This window comes from Talpa occidentalis, unplaced genomic scaffold, assembly GCF_014898055.3.
Source record: "Talpa occidentalis isolate TD23 unplaced genomic scaffold, MPIMG_talOcc4v2.1 talOcc4.4, whole genome shotgun sequence".
Taxonomy (NCBI): domain Eukaryota; kingdom Metazoa; phylum Chordata; class Mammalia; order Eulipotyphla; family Talpidae; genus Talpa; species Talpa occidentalis.
The window spans coordinates 123,748,099-123,770,306 of record NW_023604295.1 but is presented as its reverse complement, the minus strand read 5'-3'; the positions used below and the strand labels follow the sequence as shown (position 1 = coordinate 123,770,306).

Genomic DNA, 22,208 nt, shown 5'->3' with positions numbered 1-22,208 from the left:
TCTTTCAGATTTCTCTTAGTTTACTTTCTCCCAGAGCACTTGATACATGCAGACATTTCTATAACGCGCACACACACACACAGCTATTGTGTAGAGTGCCCAAAATCTTATTTTCTAAAGCAAACTTGATGTTGTTAGGAAGCTGAGGATATAGATGGAAAAGGAGAGAGCTTGTGGCATTGAGGTCATTGGTATACAAAGGAAGACCAAGGACTACGGACGGCTTCTTGATATAGACATGTGGCTGGTGTTTCACCAATTCCACCTTCTCCAATCAGAACTGGTAGGTGGGGGAATGGCTGGGCCACCTGTCTTTTGCCTGAGAAGTCCAGGAGCCTAGGAGATAGAGAAGTCATCTAGAGAAATAAAAAGTCAGGCTCAATAAAATGTACCTAGAACAAAACTTCAGATGTCAGAGAAGTGCTTCTGAACATAGTGCAGTTTTTGCCAGCTCTTTGGATGCAGGCAGGGAAGTAAACTTCCAGAAGATTCTTTACCAGGAGGTGCATAGAGTCCATCTTGGGATGCCTGCGAGATGATGACAGGTGGGGAAGTTTTTCCCCGGATCACAGGGCTCAGGCACTGGAGGGAACAGGATGTTGCTTGGGGCTTGGGGCAGGGTGTTGTGGAGGCCACAGATGGTGGAATCCAGGGGAGTAAGTAGGCTTGTACAGGAGACCCACACGTGGTTCCTTGCAGTACTTTTTCAGAGGCTGATAGGAAACAGGTATACTTCATGGGTAATCGCGATCAGTCCATTTGCACTTGCTGATGGGAAAGGCAAGAAAAAATATGCCTGATTCATCGAAGTATGGGAATATTTTGACTTTCTGGATGCTGGATTTTCCTGTCCTCATTTTCTGTGTTGCTCTGTTGTCCAGTCTGGTCATTCTCCCTGGCTGTGCATTAGAATCACTCAGGAAGCCTTCGAAAAAAAAAAAAAAAATGGCCTGGACCACCTCTAAGTATTTTGATTTAATTAATCAGAAAATACATCTTGTGTATCTCTGTGTTTAAAGACTTCTAAATTGCTCACATGGTTAGCCAGGGTTGAAAGGGATTCTTTTAAAATGCATCACTGAGATATTTTACTTTCCAATCCAAAGTATTCTATCCAAAGACAAGCTAGGCAGGAATCCTGTTACCAACCCACCTCCCGAAGGTGCATTGCTGGACCTGCCATGGAGCAAGCCTGGCCTCCACAATACTTTCCCGGCTGCTTGCTCTGCTGGGAAGAATTCATGTGCTTTTCCTCTTTCCTTCTTCCTATCCATGCAGACTCCAAGTCCTGATGCTTTCTTCTGACTTTGACCCAGTGCAGCTTGCTGGTGATGGGTGACATTGGGGAAGGGGGAAAGAGAAGCAGGGAGGAAAGGAAATGAGAAGAGGCCAAGACCTGGGGGAAATTTAAAAGGGGAGCCTCAGAGACCCACACATCTAAGAGCAAGTCCTGAGGCTCCATCATTTACAAGCTGCATGATCTTGGGAAAATGGCTTAATCTTGTACACCAAAAAAGGAGTGAAGCTCAGGAATTCAAAACAAATCTGCCTTATTTAAGAACTCCAAACATTTTCCTGCTTATCAGCATCTCCTTATCCACATGCTAGATCCTTGGTAATGAATACAGTAATTAATAATTTCCCAAATGGTAGTTGAGTTTATTTTCAAATTCCTATAGTCAAATAAGTTGGGAGAATTTTATAAGATTAGTTAGGGAAAATATGGTATGACATTTATCAGCATAAAACATTCAGAATTGTCATTCATATGAAATAAGCTCATTATTAATAGAAAATTACTTTTCTTTGTCTTTATGTGACTTTCTTAAATTAAAAATAAAATTTCCCTCTCTTACTGCAAGAAAATGCATGCTCATCCAATACAAACTGGAAAATAAAGATAAGTAGATAATACAAAATTAAGCACTCATAATCCCTCTACCCAGATATAACTGTTGTAAATGCCTTTTAGACTTTTCTGTGTTTCTGTACAGATTTTTTAAAATCATGGAATGCTTTTTCTTTCACTTTACAGCAACATTCCATGTTAACACATTTGCCTTTACTACATCATTTTTTATGTCTGCTTGTTAAGGTGAATAATTTTATTTGTTTTTAAACCACGTTTGTTTACTCAGAAGACAGAGACCCACAGATAAGGAAACATCTGAAGAGCCCAGGTGTGGCTATGTGGAGAGGTTGAGTAATTCAAAACAAAGTACAAAATATAAAAACAATTACAACCAGTTTGACAGTTGTACGTCTGTTTCCTACGGCCTTTCTACCCACAAGTCTACTGCTGACTTCAAAGAAAAAGTCAGCACAGAGGAGGTCCGGAGGATAAGGTACAAAACGAGAATCAAACCCATGATAAGAGATTAAAGGAAGGTTGATCAAAGACCCAGCATAAAAGTGCTAGCCCATGACTTGCCTTGGCCCATGGCCCCAAAATATTCATCAGTACAGAGAGCTCTCTTTGAAGTGATTGGAAGCACCCATGGTCAGATGCCCTCTCAGGTCAAAGGGAGATTTAAAGAGTGGCATGGGAAGGGCTTTGCAGAGTTCCCTCTTCCAATGTCTTGCCTCTGTAACCCTTGCTAACAGTTTGAATGCCTCCTCTTTGATTTGTTGTCCAAATTTAATTAGTTTCACTGCATTGGGTAGCAGATGAGGGATCCAGCTCGAGAGGGGAAGGACCATATTTTTTCCTTATGAGAGATGTAGAAGTCCAAAAGCATTCACTGGACTGGGGATTTGCACTCACGAGCATCGATCTGCAGTCCACTCAGGGTGTTTAGGAGAGAGTGTGGCATTTCCAAATAGGTAGTAAGTCTTCGTCATTATTCCTGTTCATCTACTTGTTCGTTACTGCTCTCTGCTCTTGCAAGTCGGGGTTGATTGTTCTTTGAGGTGTTAGGACATAAACCATTCATTGCCCCAGAAACGGGAAAGAAGGAGAAGATGCCCCAAATGATAGCTGCCTTTCCACAGTTTAAATTCTTCAAAGTCTTTTGAAAGACAAGAGTTATACAAAATTTCTGAAGATGTCTGCTTAGAATGTCTTCAGTAAGCATTCTTTCAGTCACCAATTTTCTGGTTTTTTCACCAAACATGGTAAAGTTTTTACAGTCTTTATTTATCCTGTCATCATAGCTTTATTTCCTTCAGAGTTCCAGGGAATCACCCTTTCTTTCTATATTTTTTAGATCACTTTCCTAATCTTTATCTGAGATTTGAAATTAGAGTTTTTACTTGTTAGTCTGGGTTGAGCACAGTCTTTGACTCTGGAAGAAACTGGAAAATACATTTCCTCTTTGGCCTGGGCACAGTCCAGCTGAGGAGATAATAGGCTTTCATACAAAAAGTGAATAAGATGTCAGCCAATATGAGCATTGTAATGACAGCCCTTGATGAAGAAAGAGATTTTGAATTAGATCTTGAAAACACCTGAAATTCAAAATATAAAAAAATAGACAAAGATATATGAACAGAAGTTGAGACAACATGGTTGAAGTTGCAGGAGCAGAAAGCATAGGTGTTTCACAGTAGAGACTGAATATTTATATTTATTTAATTGGGACAGTTGGCGCATGTGAGAAAGGTATAAAAGAGAAGCTTCATTATATGTAATAGGATTAAAATATGCTGTGAAATCTGGATTTTATTATGAATGCAAAAGATTCTATTGATAGCTTGGAGTGGAAAATGGCAGCTGCAATGTTATGACAACATTAATCTGACTGTGGCACACAGATGAACTGGGGTGGAGAAGGCTGGGGCTGTAGCTTCAGCTAAAGGGCAGAAATAGAGGCTAGGGGGTGGGGGTCTGAGGGAAAATGGGCCTGGGGGTGATTGGGCATGGGGCATGGGGCAGACTCTGGAAGCTGTGAAATGAGAACTGGTCAGACCTGCAAGAAAGGTATGTGTAGGAGGGGAGACAAGAAGATTCATAAATGATTCAGTAATGCTGTCACATGTAGACATAATTGCTCATTTTTAATAAGGTGCTTGGTGATGGTCAGGTTCATTAGCAGTTCAAAGTTCGAAAGTTCAGAGGTCATGTTCATCAATAGAATGTTTAGGGAGACAGAGAAGGTGACCACAATAAGAAGCCCTGTAAGTAGCCTCATCTATGTATTAAAGACCAAGAGAGGTAATGAGTTCTCAGCAGTTCAGAGAACAAAATATTCCTGAAGTTTGGAGTCATAGAAACTTTGAGATGGGACATCTGCTGAACTTCAATAATGGGTAGAATGTGGAAAGAATTGAAAGGAGTTAAAAGTTTGGAAGGAGGAGGAGATAGGCAAAGACATAAAATAGGAAAACACAAGAGTTATTTGTAGTAGTACATGGAGGGAGACCGTCTGGTTGGAACAGAGTTTGTGCCAAAACACAAAGAAGGGAGAAAAGCAACGGTAAGGACTTCTGGCTCACTGGTAAAAGTTCAGAGGGCAAGTTAAAGAGTTTGTATTTTAACCTGGGCAATGTCAAGTCACTAATATTTTTAAAGAAGGGAGTGGCCAGGAAAATGGGTATTTGAGAAAAGTTTAATCAGAGTCTTACCCACTGTTTCAAACCTGGGAGACTGTGTTGTATAGCAATTGTGCTGAGTGCCAAAGTATGAAAGTGTAAACCCGGAGAGCCGAGAGGTGATGTGTGAATTGGCAACCAAACAGATGCGTCTAATTGACGGCTAGCAGCAGGGATGAAGCTCAACTGGAAAACAGATACACCATTCCAAGCTGAAAAAATCCACACAGCCCAGCAATTGTCTGAGGTTTTTAATTAATTAATTAATTCACAAAGTGAAGTGTTTTCAAAAGCTCGTTTGAGAACTTATACTCTCTTCATACAGATGAATTCTCAATCGCTCTTTTGTTTTCTTTGCAAAACAGTTCAACTTGTATGAGAAAGAAAATGGGGAGGGCAGTGAGAGGGTTTCCTCACACTTCCAGGTGTAGAAGTTGTGGGTGTTGGGCCTCCTGTACTTACTAAATATTCTCTGCAGCGCTAATAATTCATATTTTTACATCTATCAATTGCAGCACACATTTGTAAATACTCAGTCTTGGTGGATTTGCATTTTCATCTGGTCCAAAGTAAAAAAGTAGATATCAAAAAAGCTAACAAACTTACAACCAATTTTATAATGACAGACTTTATAAACACACAGAGATCAGACATCTAATTTGAATTGCAAATATTTTGCAAAGTCCAAGAAGTAATCACTGTAGCTATAGATCTTTATTGAAATGATAAAATCCATTAACAGTCAATCCCACATTCTTTGGGTTCTAGAGACAAGGCATCCACCTCTAAGGATAGAGAACATTTGGAATTACCAGAGTTCAGAATGAAGTTGTATGAACTTCTGGTCAAGACAGACTTGTGTTCTCTTTACATTGAAACAGGGATTAGAGAGAACCTCAGTTTTCTGGAGGAGATGTAGAATTGGAGGACTCTACTATCCCAAGAATAAAACCAACCAAGTATAGTTAAGGGAAGGAACACTAGTTGGTGAGCATAGTCATCAATCCACCAGCATTGAATTGACAATAATCTAAGTGAGAAAAAGACCAACCAGTTGACTTGCTAATGAAGCAAAAGCAACATGTCTCCTTTTACCCTTTCCAAAGTACTTTAGAAATGTATCCTTCATTTCATCCCATCTTTCTCATGATCTTTCAGCTGCCCGACTGATCCAGAACATGGATACCACTGTTGAGCCTTGCACAGACTTTTTCAAATACGCCTGTGGGGGTTGGTTGAAACGCAATGTCATTCCTGAGACCAGCTCCCGTTACAGTAACTTTGACATTTTAAGAGATGAACTAGAAGTTGTTTTGAAAGGTTAGTGGTGTTTCTGTCTATGCATCAATGATTTCTCTCTGAATATATCTGTCTTTTAAGATACGACTCTTAGTTGTTATAGGGAAAATCACAGAAGATTAATATTGATAATCCCTCCATGTTTTATGGACCACCAGAGTCATGCAGAGGGTGGTAGGCACTGAAATGAATGTTGGCATCTCTTAGCATCCCTGCTTTCAATCATATGTATACAAGTAGTAGAGCTCTATCATCTGTAGAAGTGGTGTCTTTGTACCATTTTACCAAAGAAGAAATTAAATGATTGCCACTAAATGCCACCTCTGTGGTCTTCTTACCCTGATCCTGTTTTGAAGTAACTATTGCCTTCCCAGAGTAGGTATATTTATTCTGACCAGACTCAGACACTCCCCCTGAGAAGATGAGAAAATCATGTCTAGTCTTCTATGCTGTGTTCTCCTCTTCTAGAAGTTACTTTGTGGAAAACCAATTTTTGATACTTTCTATCATCCAAACAAGTAGAAAAACTCATACAATTCATTTGGAGTGTGAACAGTACAGTCACACAAAAGTAGTATTTTTCCAGCCATCAAGAAGATATCATAAATTCCAGATTCCTCTGCATTATTATTTCTTTTTAATCTCAATTTTTTAAAGAAGTGAGCAGTACACATCACTGTTTACACAAAAAAGGTAACTAGTCAAAAAGACTTTCATCTAACTTGGCTAATGAAACTAATGCATAGTTCTGCATTAGGAGTAATGATATGGTAATGGGGTTTTCCTATAGGATTTTGAAATGGGGAGGCAGTGAGCATACATTCAAAAACCAAGTTCTTTACTGAACCCCTGCTGAAAATGTTAATTATAGATGCAAATGAGCAATTATATTGATGTATTTTCTGAAATACCCTATTCAGATGTCCTCCAGGAACCCAGGACTGAAGATATAGAAGCAGTACAGAAAGCAAAAACACTGTACAGATCTTGTATAAATGAATGTAAGTGTTTTTTTTATTTCATTAAAGGTATGTCACACCTAAAACATTCCAGTGTCACCATGCCATGTTACATTAATAAAAAAATCTTTTTAAAAATTGTGCCAGAAAATGCAGACTTCATAATGAATTTGTATCTGTTGTTTTCAAAAGCTGCCATTGATAATAGAAATGGGGTACCTCTGCTTGACCTGTTACCAGACATGTATGATTGGCCAGTAGCAGCAGATAACTGGGAGCAAAATTATGGTAAGGCCATTTTTCTTCTTTGGAAAAAAAAGTAATTTCTGTATAAAATCCATGCTACTATTATATCATACTATCATATTAATGTACTAAAACCTCTAAAGATACACTTCTCCTTTTGTTATTTTAGATAACTGGACAGCTGAGAAATCTATGGCACAACAGAATTCTAAATTTGGGAAAAAAGTCCTTATTAACTTTTTTGTTGGCACTGATGACAAGAACTCCATGAGCCATATAATTCATGTAAGTTGGTGTGGCCAAAAGCCAAATGATCTTTAAATTGTAGAAAGCTTTCACACACCTATTACTGATGTTTAGACAGGATGACTCTTTTCATTTGAGTCAGATGAACAACACAGTGATAAATTTTGCTCTGTTCCTGATAGCTGGATCCACAAGTCTAAATGTATTTTCCTAAGGCTGTGTTTTAGGAATTCATCTACCTTGATTTTAGGTACTTCTCCCTTCATAAAATAAATAAGAAATGAAAGACTTCCCTTTCCTATTTAGAAAAAGCATATAATTTCTATGTGTGGTCTGTTTTACATAAGTAAGACAGGTCTAGAAACAAGAAATTCCTAATTGCTCCAAAAAGAGCATAGAAAATGAATTTTCAACTCAATTTTGTTTCTAGCTAAAGAATATCTTCACTTTTATCTCAATGAAGGCAAATGAAAAACCATCCTTTAAGTGGTTTTATTAGATTTTTTAAAAAATGTAAATTATTCATTTAGGTTTACCTAAGGTGTCCCTAAAATGAGACTGATTTTTTTTAAAGATTTTATTTACTTATTTTTGCATGAAAGAACTGGGGTGTAGGCCAGAGGTGCCAAGGGGGTGGGGGTGAGAAGATTCACCAGAGACAGAGTAGGGAGCAGAACAGGCAGATCTACTGAAATACACTGCTGAGGGCAGCAGTGGGCGAGACAGGAGAGGTCTGCTGGGCCATGTGGGTCACTTCCCTGGCTGTGGATTGAACTTAGGCTGCAGGATGGCTGTGCTAAGACTTAACCGCTAGGCCACCAGGGAAGCCCCGAAACTAATTCTTAAAGAGTGTATTTGGAAAGGACTTTATATAAAATATATAAAATAAAATTACATACTTTATTTGATCTTCTGTAAAAGAAAATACCCCAAAAGTTGCAGGTCATAGAATCATAGCACTATTGCCTAAATCTTTTTGGTCATTTTTATTAAAATCATGAAAGTTATTGAACCCAACTCTTTTCTACAGTGGACCCCTTTTCTGCCTTTTTTAAAAGCAGACATGACTGTCCTTGATTGTTTACTAGATAAGAATTTTACAAACATCCTTACTAGTTAGCGGGGGAGCTGCAGAGTCTTATGCCTTCTCCAAGCTGCAGGGCAAGAATCACCATGTATGTGGTGGAACTTGGGGCCCTTCCTGAGGCCTTTCTTGCCAACTACAATGTCAGCAGTAAACACCCCTTTGTTTGTGGACTAGTGTAATAATCCCCTGGGTGTCAGGATTTCATCTGAAAGCTTTATGGAATGGAGCAAGGAGGATAGCCTCAGAGAATCTGTATGTGGAATCTTCACCAACCCAATAAGAATTCAGGACTCAGAGCTCCACAGTTGTGTCCAGCTGTGTTCTCAGGCTTCCAGCAAACTTTATTTGGTTCACACCATGATGTCTAAGCTTGCCATAGGTTGCTCCCTTGGGAACTGGACTTTTGCAACCACCATGACACATGAGAACCCCATATATGACATAAACTAATTTGGCCTTATATCCCAGTCAGCTGTTTTGTCAGACTGGATGGGGGCAGGGAGGGGTAGTCCCTGTGGAGCTTTGACAACTGGCGGGATTGCCAGCAGTACACATCTCATCCACCTGCTTCTTCCTGCATAGCTCCTGGATGTATTTGTAAGCGCCCATCTTGACTTACCTGATGGCTATCGCCAGATAGACAGGAAAGGGCTGCTTTTTTCCCTTTTGAAGTTTTCTCCTTTGGCTCTCAAATGTCAGCATCCTGCATGATGACCATGTGATTTCCTAAGAAGGGTTTGGAAGTTGGAGAAGGCCCTGGATGTGGAGTTGCCTTCTGGCTCTTTCTACACCAATCCTCTGGTGATGTTTCTTTTACCTTGGCATTGGCACTGCACAGCTGTTTGGAGTCTCACTTGAACACATAAATGCCCTTGTTTGCCTCCATTCCCATCTTCCCATGCAGTGCACCAGAGGCAAGTTAACAAGGATGCAAGTGTGTGCAAGCGGTTCTCCCTGGGTATGGACGGTGGGCCAGACAAAGGCGAGCAGAGCTGAGTTACCTCTTTTAACACTTAACTACTAAATTCCTGAGTGGAGCAGCTCCAGAGAGGCCCAGGAAGATTCTCTTCCATTTCCCTAGGGTAAAGGGTCTCAAAAAAATTCTTTGGCAAGCTCCGCTAATTAGAAAGTTCTAGAGACACTACTTGAAGCCTTCCACCTTTTAATTTTTCTCCATCCCAACTAGGGTGGGGATAGAAAAGAATGTCCCCCCATGGGAGCATATTGGAATCTCAGGAAGTGGAATGTTCCATAAATGTGTCATTTAGATATGACCAAGTCCTAGACTCATCATTTTTTGTTCACCTGAATCTCTGTTCTGCATTAAATATTCTTTTCAGTATATATCTCGTTAAGGTTTTCTTTTTTCCCCTCAAATATCGGCAGCATAGTCCTCCAGATTATCTAACTACTCATCAGTTTAACACTTATAAGAAATGTGGAAAACACTCCCTAATTATGTATTCATTCATAATAACAGCCTGGCTGTTACCCTTACAAACAGAAAAATCCCAGGACTTGCTGACACGTGGAAGGGCATGCTTGTATTGTACTGCTTTCCTATATCATCTCAATGGTTTATTTTCTTTTCTGTATTTTTTTTTATAGATTGACCAACCTCGACTTGGCCTCCCTTCCAGAGACTACTATAATTGCACTGGAATATATAAAGAGGTAAAAAAAAAAATTGTAAAAAGAAAAGCAATAAAATAAAACTAAAGAATCATTTGTGTAAACTTATAAACAGTGGAAAAAAAGCTAAGACCAGATGTCAACTTAACCCTCTGTGTCCTTCAGTAAGGGCAGGCATTTAAAATCATACAATAATAGTGAGTTACCTTTGATAGAATGAACATTCTCAATGAAAGGAATGAAGGTATCATAAGAAATTCTTATTGTGTCTTGATTCTTGGTATTTAATTCATAATGATTCATTTTAAAAGTCAGTTTTAAGTTTTTCGATTCCCTTGCACATTACATTATTCAAAAAATGAACCGATTAATTATAGTTTATGGGTTGTGTCTTGAGGACCAGGGAATGGTCCAGTACTGTTAAGCTCTATAGGATCTTCCAAAGCCTTCTGATTGGCCTTTCAGAGGACTACCTGGGTAGAGGCAGGTTTCAGACAAAACTTTGCAGCAGCTTCTGATTAGAACATCAGTCAGTTAGCCAATTGTACCTCACAGAGCCATTAGACAATCAAGAGTGCTTCTTACTGTCTCCAAGCCTGAAGTCCCTCTGCCGATGGGTGTGTGCTCTTGTTTATCTAGGTAAGGAACAACCAAAGACAATCAATACTGTGATATATCATTAGATATTTGGTGAAGGTGTAGGTATAAGTTCCTAATAATTATTTTGTAGCTCCTAAGTAAGTCAAGTTTACTTTTTTTTTTTTGGGCGTGGAAGAATGGGGGTATAGGCTAGAGGTACAGGGGTGAGAAGATTCACAAGAGACAGAGTGGAGAGTAGAACAGGTGGATTGACTGAAATACACTGCCAAGGGGAGCAGCCGGTGAGACAGGAGAGGTCTGCTGCACCATAAATGGGTTAGCTCCCTGGCCGGGGATCGAACTCAGTCAGTAGAGGTGGTAATGCGGAGACTTAACCCATAGGCCACCAGAGATGCCCCTCAAGTTTACTTTTGATGATCCTAATAGGTCACTGTATGATGGTGTGGCTATAATTTCTTCTTGTTAAAATTATTAGCTAAGTATATTTATGCCAAGCATGTATTTTGTCTAAATATTAAGTTTAAATAACATGAAATTCCATGTTGTTTTTTGAGTGACTGTATAACCTTGAAACAAAAAGAAAGATTTATTATAAATGCCACAACTAATGGCTCAGATAGTCAAATGAATAGAGGATATTTGAGTTCATGACAGTCTCGTTACTGAGTGGGTGCAGCTATTACTTCACGAGCTGTCCAGCTGCTTCCTTTTGCAGAGGTGAGGATGATTGAGGAATGTTGGCTCATTATATGATATTTTTTATCATCAACAACTGGGATGTTTTTCACATTCAGGATGAAGTTCTAAAAACATACCAAATTTTCCAATCTTAAAATATACATTTTTTTCATATTTAACATTTCCAATGTCAAGATATACCTGGTATTTAGTATATATTTTCATATGGTGAAGTTTCTTTTTCTGTTTTTTTTTTTTCCAAAAAAGCTGCTGTAGAGATAAGGTGGTTTGTACATTTTATATTCGATGCCATCTTATAATCTGGAATAGTTCACAAACTAGTTGCCACAGGACTGAGTCTGAGAATGAGGGACTTTTGTTTAAACTGAAGAGTTTTGTGGGTTTTATTTTATTTTGGATTAATTACCAGTATTTTTTTCACAGAAGATTTCACTTTTGAGTCTAGATTTATTGGTAGAGCAATAGAATTGGAAACACTGGACTGTATCCCCATGAGGTTGCATCATGGTTGCCCCCACCCCTACCTACATGGGGCTTTTTTTCTCATCTTTTGTTCATGTCCAGATAATTCAGTGATTTGTATTGACTCCCTGGGCCCTCTAGACACTTGATTTTGTAAATCAATTATATCCTGGCTTATCCTTGGTAACAGAGACCCAAAAATAGTGTAGCTCAAACAAAGAGAAGTTTACTTCCACCTCCTGTTATACTTCAGAAGGAGGCAGGCAGGGAGAGGCTCTGCTCCATGGAAATGAGCAAGACTTCAGTTGGAGTTCACCTTGATGTTCTACATTAGCCTCTTCTACCATTGAATATGAGTCTAAGTTGGTCAAAATTGGTTCACCAGTTCCTGCTCATATTTCAGGCCATAGGAAAAAGAAAAGAGGGCAATTGATAGACAATTTCTTTTCCTGTATTTCAGAGTTGTTTTATATCCTCTTGGTTAGAACATTGTCATGTGGTCATAAGTCAATATTAAGGAGGCAGGTAAATGTAGTCTTAACACATGTGGCCATGACTGTGCCTTATTAAATTCAGTTATGGAAAGAAAGGTTCTAAAAGAAGGGGATTTTGGATACCAAAGATGTTCAGCAGTCTCTACCAGTTTGCACCCAATGATCTGGTGAATGCTAAGTTTCTTGTCAAATAACACAGTCGTGTTCAACCTAGAATCAGTCATATGTTTATCGAGTTTCTGGGTGAGAAATCTGAGGTTTGTCCTCAAACACTCAACATGGGTAATAGAACGAGAGAAAGAACTTTTGTTTTTGTCTACTGCTTCTTCCATGACATCATTTCAACTTCATAAAAGATGTGCTGTATACTCATAGAGCTCTTTAAATGAACAAATGATAGAGAAAACTCAGCCGACTGACATTTACAACCTGGAAGTCATTATCAACTAAATTGGGTGCCCTCCAGTGATCTGGATTAAATTATCAAACTCACAGCATGCTTGCTGCCTGGCTTCCTCTCTACTAGCACTGTTTGGTCACTGAATTCCTTCCTGCCAACCTCATACCTTAGATACTTCTCAATTCATTGCTCTAAGCTCCAAGCAACCTCCCCCTGGTGATGGGAGTATGCATATGAAATAAAATACACCTGTCATCCTGGAAGGAGGTAATTACTAGAACATTTCTGTACCCTCTCCCTCTTTTAAAATCCACTCTTTGGAGAGGAGGGATTTGGGAGGGGAGGGCAGCATGAGTAGTCATGGAAAAAAAATTCAATTTCTTCCTTATTTCCCCCATGATATTTGCTCCTCTCTCCCAATCACTGCCACCTGCAATCCCTTACCTAGTTCCCTCTGTGTCCCCTGCCAGCTATCAAATTAAAGTTATTCTAGTTTTTCTACTGCCTTGTTTTCTCAGAAGGAAGTTAACCCTATTAAGCATTTTTTCACCATTATTGTATTGCTTCATGAAAAAAAAAAAAATGGTGCAAAGGATAGGATACCAAAATAACACATAGTGAAGAAGTTATAAAACTGCAAGAAATGTTAATCTCATTGTATCAGTGTTATCACTGGTCTTCAGTGATTTTCTCACTGGCTATGTACTACATATGCCATTCCTTTTGCTTGGAACATTCCACATATTGTAACCTGTCCAGGCCTCTTCTTTTTCTGCTCATCCTTAATTTTTTTTTAAGATTGATTTATTTATATAAGAACTGGGGTACAGGCCAGAGGCACGGGAGGGTGAGGATTCATCAGAGACAGAGCAGGGAGCAGAACAGGCAGATGGACCAAAAGCACTGCTGAGGGGAGCAGTGGGCGACACAGGAGAGGTCTGCTATGCCATGTGGGATTCTCCCTGGCTGGCCGGGAATTGAACCCGTGCTTCAGAGGCTGGGGACAGCTTCACAGCACTGCGCACAACCCGCTGCACTGCCGGGGAGGTCCTTCATCCTTTAAGTTTAAATATCACTTCCTCATGAGGACTTTTTTGACTATTTTCCCATAATACACGAGTTCCTGTATATATTTTTTTAATTAATGTCATTTTTTCCTAAAAACTGTAAACTTTGTGAGAGCATGTACCATGTCTCACTCATTCTTTGCTTTATTCCCAATACCCAGCTCAATTTCTGGCCCTTAAAAATTATCAAATAAATATTGCTGAATCGGTGGATGCATGGATGAAGGGGAAGAAGGCAGGGAAGAGAGAAAAGGAAAGGAACACAGAAGCTCCCAATTTTTTTGAGACACCTTCTAGGGCATCACCAGGATTCTCGGGGTAGTGTGGACTCTACACCATGAATAGCTCATGGAATGTATTTCCAGAGCCTCTTACAAACACCTTACAAACCATGTATCCTGTTCCTTCTTTTCAATCTCCAATAATTTCTCTGCTGTACTCAGATTGTCTAAGTATAGTCACACAGATACTTTTATATTCCACATTTTTTTTATTTTATATAATTCTTACATCATTTTCATATTTCTGCATTATTTTATTGAAAATAACCAAGAGAAGTTTTGAGGATTGACATGTGTCCACCACCTTTTAAAATTTTTAGCCAAGAAACATGCTCTCTCTGACTAGGGAAGGCTTGGCTTACTTTTCCTGTAACCTTAGCCCATGATTTTCAAGCTGTACTCTCGAGTCTGGCTCTGCAGTTAAGCCTCAGGCTGGGATGAGGAAAGGTAGCACCCGCTCCATCAAAAGGACTAATTATAAATCTCCTTGATCAAATTATTATCTTGGCCCATTTTCCCAGGCCTTTTTAATCCTTTCTTTTGGAACATCCAGAGCATCCATGGAATCATCTTCCATAATCTCAAAAACCAAACTCCTCAGGAACAATGAAAATGATACCTGTAATTACTGAGAAAGGCCATTTCACTTCACAGAATTTTTTTTTTCTTTTGTTACCCTAGGGATGGAAATTTTATGTTGTGATATGTGTACAGTATTCCAAACAGTAAAATGCTTGTGTCATCACACCAAGTAATGAAAATAAATAACCTGTTTTTTTCCCAAGAACTCACTTCTTTCCTTAAAGACAAAACCTATTTTTTTCTTTTGTTAAAATAATAAGGCTATCTTTCAAACTTATTATATAAATTCTTTTATTCTGGCATTTTTATTTACATTTATATTTTTATTTATACATATGCCTCTGGTTATTGTTCAAAACTTAAATACCTCAGTTCCTTTTCGGGTTCTGTACTTTGCCTTAATTAAAAATGGAACATTCCCTAAGACAATAGCAACCCAAAGATATGTATATGCTTATGTTTTTCATATGACAGAATTGTGTGTTTTCTTAATAATTGTTTTCTCATGCACAGACTGAGAGCTAAAATGGAACATTAGCGAATTCAGTCCAACTCCTCATTTTACAAAATAGGAAACAGACACAAAGAAGTAAAATGACTTGCTTAAGGTCATAGAATAGCAGATCCATGCATCCAAAACATTAATTGTTAGCGATAAAAACCTACTCTGATGTAGGTTTTGTAGAAAAAAAATTTTTTGTCTCGCCTAATTGTAAAGATCTAGGGATGAATCAAGAAACGTTGAACCCAGGGGTTCAAATGAATCATTGTAACTCTTATTTTTCCATTCACAAGGTTCTACTTTCTTCTCTGTTAGCTTCTCTTTTTAGCAGGCTATGTCCTGTCCATCATGGCATCAAAGATGATCATTGGCAGTTTCACAATTCAGAAAAAAAAATCCCATCTCTTCCAATGTCTATCAATGTCTGAAGAAGGTTCTGATATTCCCTACTTCAGCCACCTGCTTTCCTCTCAACCAACAATTTTGTCCATGGAATCAGGATCTCTGAATAGCTAGATGGCAGAGCCATCCATGCCCATGGCTCAGGAAGGGGGACTACTTGATTGACGATTCCACCAAAAGAAAATAGAGAGAGGGCTCTATTAAGAGAAGAAGGTGAGAAATAACTATAGTCCACCTCATTATAAACCTATCTCTTGTCTCCCTATTTAGCTTTCCTTCTATATGGTACTATTTCTACATTAAAAAAAAAAAACACAAAAACTGGATAACAAATATCACTCAAAAGTGTTAATTTAGGAAGTGCACTGCAGACACGAAGTACCAAACAAAACTAGATAAACACTGTCTTTTTCCAAAAATGCTGACTCAGTGTTGCACAGGTTAACTATTAGGTAATGCCATAGAGACATCCAAATGATTATCAAGTACAGACATTAAAAATTTGAAAAATGTCTCACCAGTTTGGATTTATCTATGCTGCATCTTGTGTAAAACTTCCTTTCCCAGGAAATAAAAAGAACTTCCTGAATGTTGTAGCAGAAGGGACTGTTCTCAAAATAGTCTCACCAAGTATCCTCTCATCCTGATTTGTTGAAGAAGGAGAACCTGGGATCTGGGCATTCTGATTATTCAACAGCATCACATAATAACATAGTACAACCACAAAAGTCAGAAGTTGCGAGATTCAGTCCTGTTCTAGCTATTACCAGGCTATCCATTTTTTTAGGAAAAACATTATGAATGATACACAATGGCCATAAAAAATAATGATCTCATTCACAAAATTTTTAAATGAAACCAGCCAACCACCTTCTATTAGAAAGTTCTTGATTCACTGAAAGGAATAAGGAGTTTAATTTTCTTGAGAAATCATCCACCTTGGGCCTCCCTGGTGGTGCAAGGGGTTAAGCACTGCACTATGAAGCTATTCACAGCCTCTGCAGCACAAGTTTGATCCCCGGCCAGCCAGGGAGCTACCTACATGGCGCAGCAGACCTCTCCTGACTTGCCTGCTGCTCCCCTGAGCAGTGTATTTCAGTCAGTCTGCCTGTTCTATTGCCCACTCTGTCTCTGGTGAATCCTCTCACCCCCCACATCTCTGGCCTGTACCCTAGTTCTTATATGCATGAATAAATAAATCTTAAAAGAAAGAAATCATCCACCTTCAGAAAAGGCTCTGAACTCTTTAATGGAGATGAATTGAAATGGGTCTCAAAGCTTCCCTTCCCTACTTCATTAGCTTATCAAGACTAATTGTCACTTTGTCTTCTTTTTATAAGGAAATCTGTAGGTTAAGAATTCAAAATTCTTTGAGCACATGTGAATAATTGGGGTGTTTTTTTAAATTGTGTTAATGTTGGTTAACATCATTTTTATATTTTGGAAGTATAGCTTCCCCTCCTTCTGGTGATGTTACCATGAAGTTCCCATCACCAAGGCACCCCTAGTCCCCCACCATAGTCCATTGTCTCCCCACTTTGCACTCTCCCCCGCTTTCCCTTCCCTCTCTGAAAGTCTCAGTTCTATAGTCAACTTTCAGGGCTAGTGCTTGAGTTTGGCTTTGTCTGACCCTTTGTCTGGTTTCTCTATATTCCACATTTAAGTGACACCAATCAAAGTTAGTTATTTTTATGGTTTGTGTCTAAAAAGGTAGAGAAGGCCAAGTAGTGGGTTCCGAACCTAAGGACATTGTGTGTACCAATGAGAGGGCTCTGTATTATCAGGCCTTCACATACACACAAACCAAGAAAGTCATAATGAGATACTTTACTTCTTGATATAGCAACAAAATACTAATTTAAACAGAATTTCAGGGCTAAAAGAAAAGTGAGGAATCTGCTGTGTAGCAGATAAGAGCCTGTGGAAGTGAAGCAGGAGTTGGAGATGAAAACTGATAGGATGTAATGCTGTGGGACATGGCAGGAGAGGCCAGAGTTAAGAAGAAATGTAGACGAACAGGGAGCTCATAAAAAATGGAGAGCTTACATAACACAACACAACAAAACAAAAAGAAACAGACAATCATAAACCAGAGACATCCTGCGGGAGAGGAGAAGGGAGAGGGATCAGAGGGAAGGAGGGAGGAGCACAGGGGACTGAGGGCTGAGGGGAAACAAACAAACATTGTTTAAAAATGAACAGTGATGTAAAAAATATATTTTAAAAAAAGAAATTCAAGGGGGAAAAAATGGAGACCTTTTAGGGATGAGGATAGTGGATTTGGAAGATGGTTAAGATGGCCAGGAACCAGAGACAACTGGGACCTGTGGCTCTGAATAAGAGAAGATACTGACCACAAAAATTCTCTAAGCTATACATACCTAGAAAGACCACACTCTTCAGATTTACAGTCATTTCAGATGAGCAGTGCAAGACAGAGCTGAGTTAAACCTAGAGAAGATTTGATTTGTCCACTTACCCAAAATAGAAGCTAAGAGAAACTTCTCCAAACTCAGGCTGAGAATAGAAGTCTGATGACATAGAAAGTGAGTGAAATTTATTTACTGTACTTAAAATTGAGCTTCACTATTTTCACTCAACACATATTCTCTGAGCTTTTACTGTGTGACAGGAACTTTTGCAGGCAGTAGGGGTAATGAGAAAACAAGACAGAATTTGTGCGCAATTCTTGGTCTTATGGGAGGAGACAAGCAAAAAAGAAACAAATGAATAATTTAAGGAAATGAGATAAATGGAAATTATAGTGTTATAAAGGAACTAAAACAAAGTGACTTGATACGAGGTCAATGTCGAGGGAAAGGGGAAGGTGGATCATTTAAATGCAATTTTATATGTCTTTGTAAAAGATTGCTCTGGCTACTGCTTGGTGGACTGAAAAAGCAGATTCTGCAAGGGAGACCACTAACCTCATTTTATCCTTGGTGACAAGGGAGGTTTCCTGCAGTAAAATGACTTGGTGAATTTGACAAGAGAATTTTGAGATTCACTGAATTAGTTTGTAAAAAAAACTATAGGCACGCACCTTTACTGAGATATTGGGGGGTGGGTTCCAGATAGCCCAATAAAGTGAGTCACGTGAATTTTTTGATTTCCCAGTGCATACAAAAGTGAGGTTTACACTGTAATGTAGTGTATTCGGTGTATAAGTGCATTAAGTCTTAAAAAGCAATGAACATACCTTTCTTTGAAAAACATTTTGTTGCTAAAAAATGCTAAAGATCATCTGAGTCTTTAGTGAATTATAATCTTTTTGCTGGTGAAAAAAAATACAATAAAAAAAGAACATTGCCTGTACATACAGCTTCCTAAACTTGTGCAACAAAACTTTGGAAGCTATACGATCAGGGCTCATATGAAGCTCCAGGTTCTCCTCATTAACAGCCTGATGAGCCCCCATGCTGTTGATCTGCTTCTGTCTGTCCTCCTGCTCCAGAATCCTGCTAGTATTGTGGGCTGTTTCCTGTTTCTGTTCCCCAGGATAGTTACAAGATTCTGTATGTCTGCAGCGAGTTTCTCCAGTCTCACAGCTGCATCTCCCTGACATGCTGCTTAAACTGGGGAAAATTTCCAAGCCATTTTGATAGGAAACATCTATTCTCCTTGGTGTCCCCTTGTAGATTCCCCTAGGAAACATTCTGTGTAGCACTTTTATATATCCCCCGGCATCAGGGGCTAGGAATATCACAGTTCTGTGACTTCTCAGTCACCTCATGCCCACATTATGTCTTTTCTTTCTAGAGACAAATTGTAAAAGCTGGGTGTCTTGGAACAGAATCTTTAGTAGTGGAACCCCCTAATTCATAGTTTGCTGGTGCTCTTAGGTACTCCAGTGCCAGCCAGTCTAACCAGAGAACTCACTCTCTGATCCTCTTTGGGTCTTGCTGTTACTCATTAACAAAGACACTCAGGTGTGAAGATGGTAACCAAATGGCATTGCTCTGGCATTGCTCTCTTCCTCTTTGGAGGCTCCAACAAATCTCAGCTTTTTTCCCAAGATTCTTTTTAAGAATCCCAATTTCTTTTTTTTTAATGATGATTTTTTTTTAATTTATTTATTTATTTATACAAGCACTGGGTACAGTCAGAAGCGCGGGAGGGTGTGAGAATTCACCAGAGCCAGAGCAGGGAACAGAACAGGCAGACTAACGAAATACACTGCTGAGGGGAGCAGCAGGCGGCAGGAGAGGTCTGCGTGCCATGTGGGACCCTCGCCCGGCGGCCGGGGATCGAACCGGCGCTGCAGAGGCTGTGGGCAGCTTCGCAAGCCAGCGCTCAACCGCTGCACCACTGGGGAGGCCCAAGAATCCCAATTTCTGAACAGTCAGTTTGTGAATACCATTGTTTGGTTCGGTAAAATGAACCAAACAAATGGAGTAGCCATTTGTGTTGCTGGTTATTGGTCAATAACTTATTAATAGTATGTCATTTAAAAACTGAGTATGTGGATTTTACCCAACTGTTTATATCTATTTATCATTTTTGAACTATTATGACAAGTGTCAGGATTTAACATGTTTTATTTTTATTTTTTTAAGATTTATTTATTTATGATTACAAGAACTGGGGTACAGGTCAGAGGTGTGGGAGGTGAGAGGATTCACCAGAGACAGAGCGGGGAACAGAACAGGCAGATAGACCAAAGTACACTGCTGAGGGAAGAAGTGGGCGAGTAAGGAGAGATCTGCTGCGCCATGTGGGTAGCTCCCTGGGCTGGCCAGGGATCGAACTCATGCTGCAGAGGCTGCAGACAGCTTCACAGCACTGCACTCAACCCCTTGCATCAGCGGGGCCCAACATATTTTATTTTTAAAGGAAGGATATGTAAATGTTTAGGTGGTTTCTCGTTCGCCTTCATTATATCAAGGCTTCAACTAAGCTACCTTATGATTGTGATTGTCAAAAAAATGTAACTAATTGCTTTCTTGGTAACCAAAAAGAAAAAAATGAATTCCAATTTTCAAACTATCCTTACCAATGTACTGTTCAGATATTAAAATATGTGTTGATTACTTTCTCCCCAAAGCAGAATAAGTAATATCATTTGGCATTTTATATATCTAGAAGTATCTCAAGGAAGAAAATTAAAGCCTTATGGTAGAAACATATCTTGTAAATAGGTTTCAAGAGCAGCAGTAAGCTAGGATTAAGATAGCAACTAGATAAATTTGGAAGCCAGGAAAGATAATGAAGATACTAAGACACATGTTTTAATCAGTCACATTGGAATAGTTACCAGGTAATGGGGCTCATTAAAGGAAGTTTTATATTCCATATAGCTGTATTAAGTATTTATGCATCTCAGAAGCTGGTGATGTCACATGCTTTTAGTTTTCTGGAAAACTTTACCAGCTCAGCAGACCAGAAGCATCAGCCAAAGGTCTGGTGCTTGCTTTATGCAAACTTTTATCGTCTGAAGGATAAAGATACTGGCATAGGACTAGTTTGCACAATCAACAAAATGCAATAAGAGCCTTCTTGTTATTGTTATTACTTTTTCACCTCATTAACTAAAAAAGCATCCCACAGAGTAAAAAAGAAGAAAAAAGTCTCAGTAGGTTGATATTACAAAATTTAAATTACCATTTCTTTCAAAGCCAGTAGCAATTCTCTGCTAAATAAGATGAATTTATATACTTTGAAATACAGTTAATTCTAAACACTGCATGCTTGTACTTTATAAAAGTTGGTCCCGTGAGATATGAATTCAGACATACTTGTTAATTCCAAAGTGAAACAAGAGTTCTAATTACCATTTAATAGGAAAAGAATGGAATGGCAAAAAAATATATAAAAACATCCTTTCATTTCTGGTCTCTTAGTGATTAAGTTTTTAACACAAACTCACAGCTGAAAAATAGTTTGTTCTATTAAGTGACAGATCCATGGATAGCGATGCTAGCTAGACAGTTCCAGCATCACAGGGTGTCCTTGAGAAGAGAGAGACTTCTCCCTAGGGAACTGTTTACTTAGCATTTAATAAAGGTCACAAAATGCTAGCATCTAAATCTTACTTAAACTTGTCCTCTTGACTTTCAAATTGATAATAACTTTGCACATTTTGCTTACATTCTTATTTGATAGAATATTTTCTTCTACTTCTTAGTTTTACATTTGATCCTTTTAGAGAGTCTATGCAAACTAGATGTGCCTTTGTGTTCATATTAAATGTAAGTGTGCATCTTTCACTTACAATAATTTAGTAGGGCTATAACTTGTGAAGCTGAAGGTGTTAAGTTAGCACTATATTGCTTTCCTTTGTATTTACCCTGTGAACAAGTCTTAGCAGCAGAGAAACATGACCATTGGCACCAAACTTATATGGTGTGGCTCCCCTAATCTTGTTAATCTGTTCATAATAAATCTGGTGCTAGGAAATTGAATTTTGAAGAAATTTTACTGAATTGAGGTCATTTAATTAGTAATAATGGTTAAATAGCCATGGGTTGAAGTTCATGAATATGTACTCAATTTCCTGGTGTTGATGCCACTCTGAACTTGAAAAAGACATTTATAAATTCTGCAAAAGGATGGATGGAATTGGAGGATGTAATAAGGAGAAAGGTAAATACTAGGTGCTTTCTCTTATATGTAGAATATAGAGGGGGGAAAAGGAACTGACAAAATTAAACCAAAACAAACCCTAAGAATATGACTGCAGAATTTAGGCTATGGGGAGCACAGGCTATGGGGAGGGAAGGT

The 22,208-nt window shown here is 38.8% G+C and overlaps 1 protein-coding gene and 1 long non-coding RNA gene across 5 annotated transcripts in view; one reads left to right on the top strand and one right to left on the bottom strand.

Moving 5' to 3' along the window:
* The window catches only part of MME (membrane metalloendopeptidase), a 94,530-nt gene that overhangs the window by 26,306 nt on the left and 46,016 nt on the right, over positions 1 to 22,208 (top strand). For all 4 annotated transcript variants that reach the window (XM_037526248.2, XM_037526250.2, XM_037526249.2 and 1 more), the window contains exons 4-8: positions 5,689 to 5,850; positions 6,750 to 6,830; positions 6,981 to 7,076; positions 7,204 to 7,319; positions 9,976 to 10,041. In XM_037526248.2, the coding sequence (XP_037382145.1) occupies positions 5,689 to 5,850; positions 6,750 to 6,830; positions 6,981 to 7,076; positions 7,204 to 7,319; positions 9,976 to 10,041 (521 nt within the window). The remainder of the gene's footprint in view (positions 1 to 5,688; positions 5,851 to 6,749; positions 6,831 to 6,980; positions 7,077 to 7,203; positions 7,320 to 9,975; positions 10,042 to 22,208) is intronic.
* The window catches only part of LOC119257896 (uncharacterized), a 69,435-nt gene continuing 57,501 nt past the window's right edge, over positions 10,275 to 22,208 (bottom strand). The window contains exon 5 of the long non-coding RNA XR_008553997.1: positions 10,275 to 10,634. This is a non-coding gene — a long non-coding RNA (uncharacterized LOC119257896). The remainder of the gene's footprint in view (positions 10,635 to 22,208) is intronic.